Source organism: Hoplias malabaricus, unplaced genomic scaffold (assembly GCF_029633855.1).
Source record: "Hoplias malabaricus isolate fHopMal1 unplaced genomic scaffold, fHopMal1.hap1 scaffold_75, whole genome shotgun sequence".
Classification (NCBI taxonomy): domain Eukaryota; kingdom Metazoa; phylum Chordata; class Actinopteri; order Characiformes; family Erythrinidae; genus Hoplias; species Hoplias malabaricus.
The window spans coordinates 30001-37368 of record NW_027101049.1 but is presented as its reverse complement, the minus strand read 5'-3'; the positions used below and the strand labels follow the sequence as shown (position 1 = coordinate 37368).

Sequence of the window (7368 nt, the reverse complement as noted above, 5' to 3'; positions counted from 1 at the left end):
AGAGTGGCACCCGTCCACTGTGAGCCCAGGTAGTCTTATGGACACTGAACGAATGAATGAATGAAGACTTCACTCTCTATGTCTGTAAAGTGTAGACCCCCTCTAGGGCTCCATCAGGGACTGGGCAACGGAGCCGAGGAAAACATTTTACATGACACGTGCCCTTTAATCTCGCGCCCTCTAGCGTCCCGTCCCGTTTCCCACACTCGCTGTCCCTTTAAAACCACCCGGAGGCGTGACGTCACATGTTGTGGAGCGCTAAAGGGGAGCGGACGGCGCTCGCGATGGAGGAGCGGACGGACGCTGACCCGAACATGCCGCGCCGCTGGAGCGCGTGCTGCCAGCTGCTGCTGTTCGGAGCCACCGCGCTGGTGCTGGTGGCCGAGCGAGCTGCGCGTGAGTCCTGACGGGAGGGCGCGCACGAGCATCCATCATCATCCCTCCATCACATCGCACCAACACATCCTTCACACACGAGGCTGAGCTTGGCTTCCCGCTCGAACTCTCCATGCCGCCTTAAACGGTGAAGCGGCGGATACAGGCTGCGTGCCACCTTAATCAGCTCTAACGGTGCAGCGGCTGTTACATTGAGCCTTTCTAGACCAGTCTCCAGTCCACCTTAAATGGTGCGCCTGCAGTTACATTCATTCGTACTACACAGAGGCTCCGTTCCACCTTAAATGGCTCTGGATAAGGCGCTGGAAGCCCAGGTTCGCCCTCGTTGTCATGGAAGGCCACATTAACACATAGGTTGAGTTACCTGTTTACAGGTGCGTCCGTGACGTCACCTCCAGGGGGTCTTGAGGACCGTGCAGACACCTACTCATCCTGCCTTTCTTTAGTAATGAAGGGTGTCAACAGAGAATTCGCTTCTGGGAAGGCTTTACACTAACTATAGGAACATTGCTGTGAGGATTTAATGGCAGAGGTCACTCCAGCTTGTCTCAGAGGTCTCTCCGTCGCTCAGAACACAGTTCTACTGTTCCACAGGCTAATGCTTTAGTCTACATTTATTTACACTCTTAAAAATTAAGGTGCTACAAAAGTGGAAGAACCACTTTTGGTTCCGTTAATTCCACTTTAAACCTTTAATATGTTTTCAACACTCACACATCTCTGAAACAGACATGGGCTGGGTTTCCCAATCGCATCTCAGAACAGAGAAGATTTTTAAAAGCAGCATCTGCGATTGTGGGGAAATAGCGTTCTCTCTGGTTTGTTTATGTTCAGAAGCTCTGCGTCATTTAAGGTGGAACCGTATGTTTGACAGGAAAAAAGCAACTGAAGTGTAAATTGTCTGTAAGTGTTTATTCACTGTTTGAATTCCCACAGAAACTCATGTGTAACTCGAGCTGTTTAGTTTTGTAGCACTTTCCCTCTACGTTTACTTTCATGCAGTTAGCGCTCCTCCTGAATTTGAGTCAGTTCCACCTTAAGTAATGTAACTGTAACAGCAGAAATAAGTCAGTGTTACCCCCCTATGGAGCAGGAATAGAGCAACAACCTCATCTCGGTCGGTGCTTTTCAGCGTTTGGAGTCTCTCCGTGGTCTAAAAACCTCCAGATGGCGTTTTTAGATAAAATAGTGAACCTCACCTTTAAGTGTTAGAGGTGATTTTAACACTAAGCTGTTCTAGGGAAACTGGGCCATGGTTCCTTATGAACCCAAATGTGGTTCTTCTGTGACAAAGCTCTCTTTGTAGCACCTTTGTTTTTAGGAGCGTACACACATTATTTCACAAAGGCGACTAGAATACGGGGCTCGTTTTAGGCAGCGGGAAATTTACTGATGTGAGAGTTCTTAAAACGCCTTATAGGGCGATGTCTGTCTGTCAGAAAGTCCACAGCGTCTCTTGGGACACGGGCCCTGGGTTTTAGAGGCCTGCTGTAATAAAAACAGTGGGACTGCGGCATTAAGCAGCTGCGGTAAGCAGACGAGAGCTTTACACGACAGCAAACTGCGCACAATTCATTCACTCTCTGAAGCCAATAACCATCAATTATAGTGTAGAGTGCTGACTGTAGGCCAAAACCTCTCTCTCTCTCTCTCTCTCACACACACACACACACACACACACTAAATACACTTCCAATCAAGCACACAGCATCAACCCGACACCTCTGTGCTCCACCTGATCTTGGCTCAGTGTCCGGGGTGTTACTGATCTACCTGCACAGGTGAGCGGGTTATCTCTCTCTCTAATGTCTGCGACTGTTCAACTGTGTCAACACATTTCCACCTGATTACAACGCACGATATGTTCACTTACTCGGACGCTGGAACATTGCTGTGAGGATTTGATTGTGACACTGATGGTGATGATTAGTTCTGGGTCATAAGCTTTTTTGTGGTTGGTATTTTGTTCTGGAAATAATTGCAATAATAATATTGTGATTTAAAGCATTTTTTTAAAGCTCCCGGGCTCCCCCTAGAGTTGCACTGTCCTGATCAAAGGGGGCGGGGCTTTGGAGACTAGGTGAGTGTGTGGTGAGTGACTGAGTAAGTGTGTGAATCTGTCCCCAGGTGTGAGTGTGTGACTGTGTGAGTGACTGTGTGACTGTGTGAGTGACTGAGTGAGTGAGTGTGTGAGTGACTGGATGAGTGTGTGAGTGACTGGATGAGTGTGTGAGTGACTGGGTGAGTGTGTGAATCTGTCCGCAGGTGTGAGTGTGTGAGTGACTGGGTGAGTGTGTGAGTGACTGTGTGAGTGAGTGAGTGTGTGAGTGACTGGGTGAGTGTGTGAATCTGTCCGCAGGTGTGACTGTGTGAGTGACTGGATGAGTGAGTGTGTGAAACTGTCCCCAGGTGTGAGTGTGTGAGTGACTGGGTGAGTGTGTGAAACTGTCACCAGGTGTGAGTGACAGGGGTGAGTGTGTGAGTGACTGGGTGAGTGTGTGAAACTGTCCCCAGGTGTGAGTGTGTGAGTGACTAGGTGAATGTGTGAGTGACTGTGTGAGTGTTTGAGTGACTGGGTGAGTGTGTGAAACTGTCCCCAGGTGTGTGTGTGTGAGTGACTGGGTGAGCGTGTGAGTGAGTGTGTGAAACTGTCCCCAGGTGTGAGTGTGTGAGTGACAAAGTGAATGTGTGAGTGACTGTGTGAGTGTTTGAGTGACTGGGTGAGTGTGTGAAACTGTCCCCAGGTGTGAGTGACAGGGTGAGTGTGTGAGTGACTGAGTGAGTGTGTGAAACTGTCCCCAGGTGTGAGTGAGTGAGTGACAGGGTGAATGTGTGAGTGACTGTGTGAGTGTTTGAGTGACTGGGTGAGTGTGTGAAACTTTCCCCAGGTGTGAGTGTGTGAGTGACAGGGTGAATGTGTGAGTGACTGTGTGAGTGTTTGATGTGACTGGTGAGTGTGTGAAACTGTCCCCAGGTGTGAGTGTGTGAGTGACTGGGTGAGTGTGTGAGTAAGTGTGTGAAACTGTCCCCAGGTGTGAGTGTGTGAGTGACAGGGTGAATGTGAGTGACTGTGTGAGTGTTTGAGTGACTGGGTGAGTGTGTGAAACTGTCCCCAGGTGTGAGTGACAGGGTGAGTGTGTGAGTGAGTGTGTGAAACTGTCCCCAGGTGTGAGTGAGTGAGTGACAGGGTGAATGTGTGAGTGTTTGAGTGACTGGGTGAGTGTGTGAAACTGTCCCCAGGTGTGAGTGTGTGAGTGACAGGGTGAATGTGTGAGTGACTGTGTGAGTGTTTGAGTGACTGGGTGAGTGTGTGAAAACTGTTCCCAAAAGGTACATAGTGCAGTTTCTGTAGTGCTGAGCCTGGAGTAGCAACAACAGAGGCTCTATTCTCCCAGTTACAGCTCAGTGGAGCATCCCAGTGATTTTTAAAGCTGTAAGTTTAAAGTAAAAACACAACCTAGTGTTGCTTTGAGGAAGTGTCCATATATTGAACGATAAATCAATAACGTATTTATCGTGACAGTTCTACACACACTTCACTCCAATCATCCCAAAGTTAGTGGATGGAGCTCCTATCCATCAACGAACACAGTTCACTGCTCCGTGGCAGACCCCTCTTAGGCTCATGTGCAGCTGCTCCAGGACGTCTCATTCTCTGGATTGTTATCAGAATCCTATGATTTGTATGATTTATAAATGTGTTTCTCACTCTCGGTTTCTTCCAGTCTTCTACTGTATTGCGTTCTACCTGTGGCAGGAGCAGGTGTTGTGGGCGGGGCTAACGTTTGCCCTGTTGTTGCCCGGCTCGGTGGTGCAGGTGCTGAGCTTCCTGTGGTACAGAGCTGATGGGGAACAGCAGACATGTCACATGTTCACAATCCACACACTCCACCTGGGCATCTTCAGAAGGTGAGTTAGTCTTCTCCTGCGAGCGTTGTTGAGCTGTGATGATTAGAGATCAGTGACTTACGGCGCTTTTGAACCTACTCTACTCTACTCTACTCTACTCTACTCTACTCAGCTATTTGGTTTCCCACTCTCACAGCTTCCCCCTGAAATGTACCTGGTGTCGTCTCTAACCCCGTCTCTAAGGGGAACAGTGGTCTTTGGAAACCACAACAACGGCGGTGGTAACGTTAAGCGGTGTTTACTCATGGTGTATCGGCGTGTTGTTGTTGTTTGGGACTGAACACAGCTCCGTCATCAGTTCAGACAGATCAGTAGAGTTTGTTCCTTCCTTGTTGCAGCGTCCGGCTCTCGCTGGATTCTTTCGTCGGCCACCGATCCGAGGAGCGTTTGAACCTCTTCAAAAGACCACGGCGTCATTTTACGAGCTGCCGTCGTGAGTCGGATAAAAACAAACGTGATCTCTGCTGCAGCTGGAGATTTTACAGATGGAGAGTTGGTGCTGGTCGTCTGCGTCGCGTGGCGTAGAGTGACGACTCTCTCTGGACGATCAGCGCTCTGCAAGGTTTACACGCCACGGTTTAGTCCCTACTCGACTCGCTCTGAACCACGAGAGAACAGCCACTAAACAAGAACCCGCTTCCAGAACCAGGATCTGATTCACCTGGGGGAGGAGGAGGAGAGTAGAGTCCAGTAGAGTAGGTATAAGCGCATTTTAGTAAGTAATATGCTTGTGTGTGTGTGTGTGTTTCAGGTTATGGACTGCAGTGTGTGTGTGTGGCGAGCTCAGGGCTCAGCCCAGTCTCACGCTCAGCTGGTGATGCAGCAGGCGGATGTTCAGCTCTCCGTCTGCTGGAGGTCTTCCTCCTGACTCTGCCTCAGTCCTTCACCCAGACGTACATCCTCACAGCCAGTGAACTCAGCCTCGTCTCGCCAGGTCTCTCTCCACATTCACACCGTACCTCACTCGCTCCACATGTAGTCAGCCAGGGCTCGATTCCCTGCTTGAGTAACCAACGCCCCCTCCCAACCCCTCCGTTTTCCCAAGGGTGGGGGCTTAGTTCTTGTTTAAACTGGGTGTTATGAATATCTAACAATGCAGATATTTGATTGCTCTATCCTTTGTGTGTGTGTGTGTTGTGTGTGTGTGTGTGCTGCACAGTTGGAGTGTGTAGCTGTGTGTGTGTGTTGTCCGTGTGCTGGGCTCTGGTGTTGTACAGTCGATCATGCTGCCTCACTCGTCCGGGACACTTGCTCATGCCCCCCGCAGCTCTGCTGTGTCAGCTGCTCTGGAGGACGGGGATGTTGACCGCTCGCTCTGGCCAGCCTCGCCCTTTTCACTCGCTCCTTCGGCGGCTGGGGTCGTCGGGGTGATGGGTTGAGGAAAATAAGACACACACGCACACACACAGAGAGAGAGAGAGAGAGAGTGAAAGAGAGAGAGAAGAGAAAGAGAGACAGAAAGAGAAGAGGGAGAGAGAGAGAAGAAAGAGAGAAGAAGGAGAGAGAGACAGAGAAGAAGGGAGAGAGAGAGACAGAGAAGAGAGAGAAAGAGACAGAAGAGAGAGAGGAGTGAGAGAGAAGAGGGAGAGACAGAGAGAGAAAGAGAGAAGAGGGAGAGACAGAGAGAGAAAGAGAGAAGAGGGAGAGAGAAAGAGAGAGAAAGAGAGAGAGAAGAAAGAGAGAGAGAGAGAAGAAAGAAAGAGAGAGAGAGAGAATAAACACACATCTGAGAACGTAACATCCATATTGAACATATCGACTCATCTATCACATTCTCTCTCTCCTCTCTCTCTCTCTCTCTCTCCCTCCCTCTCTCCTCTCTCTCTCTCCCTCCCTCTCTCTCCTCTCTCTCTCTCCCTCTCTCTCTCTCTCTCCTCTTCCCTCTTTTTCTCTTCTCGATCCCTCTCTCTCTCTCTCCCTCTCTCTCTCCTCTCTCTCTCTCTCTCTCTCTCCCCCCACCTCCGTCCTCTCGTCCTCAGGTTCTCATTGGCTGATAGCAGCGTTCTGGCTGGTGTCTCAGCAGACCGATATCTGTGTGGGAGGGTGGTCTTGGCGAGTGTTTAACCTCGTCATGGGGGGCGTGCATGTCTTCCTGTTTCTGAATGTGAAGGACGGCCCCTCCCGTTACCGCATGGCTGGATTTTACACGGTAACTTCTAACTGGTGTTCGGTTGCGCAAACCATTTGCTTTTATTTTATATAAGAGTGGATCAGACACAGCAGCGCGGGCTGGAGTTTATAATCCCCCTCCGTGTCACCGCTGGACCCAGGGCGGCCATTTTAACATCAGGGCTGTTCCCTGGTTAATGTCAGATCGTTTATTAACACTGAGTTACTGTGTTATTGTATCTCTTAGGGGACACAGACGTGAGAGTGCCGATGTTACCTTTGATTAGGAATGTATAATTAGAGCTTCCTGTGAATGTGAATCAACTAATAAAAACATATCTGATCTCAGGAGAGAGTTAAAACCTTCCTAGTGCTGGGTCTAGCCCCGGTTCAGTCCTCTCTCTGAAGCAGTTTCAACGTCACAAACGCCCTGATTCCTTTCAGAAACCGAGACTGAAACCGCTTGGTTTTGTTTTGAAAGAGCAGTAGTGCAGTGGTAGCACTGAGAGTTTCACTAGCGCTGTGTTTGAATTCTCACTATTCCCTACTTCACTCACTATATTCACTGAACACTGAGCCCTACTGGAGCTTTTCCACTGCAGGGTTTCTACTCTATACGACTCCCCAGGTGAATCGGGTCCTGGTTCTGGAAGCGGGTTCTTGTTTAGTGGCTGTTCTCTCGTGGTTCAGAGCGAGTAGGGACTAAACCGTGGCGTGTAACCTTGCAGAGCGCTGATCGTCCAGAGAGAGTCGTCACTCTCGCCACGCAACGCAGACGACCAGCACCAACTCTCCATCTGTAAAATCTCCAGCTGCAGCAGAGATCACGTTTGTTTTTATCCGACTCACGACGGCAGCTCGTAAAATGACGCCGTGGTCTTTTGAAGAGGTTCGAACGCTCCTTGGATCGGTGGCCGACGAAAGAATCCAGCGAGAGCTGGACGCTGCAACAAG

At 49.8% G+C, this 7368-nt stretch overlaps 1 protein-coding gene across 1 annotated transcript in view; it reads left to right on the top strand.

The window, feature by feature from the left end:
• Nucleotides 1-263: 263 nt before the first annotated feature.
• Nucleotides 264-7368, top strand: part of xkr5a (XK related 5a) — a 10242-nt gene continuing 3137 nt past the window's right edge. The window contains 8 exon segments of the mRNA XM_066659160.1: nt 264-396; nt 4122-4309; nt 5057-5135; nt 5138-5239; nt 5465-5619; nt 5621-5662; nt 5664-5679; nt 6285-6454. Coding sequence (XP_066515257.1) covers nt 285-396; nt 4122-4309; nt 5057-5135; nt 5138-5239; nt 5465-5619; nt 5621-5662; nt 5664-5679; nt 6285-6454 — 864 coding nt within the window. The 5' untranslated portion in view covers nt 264-284.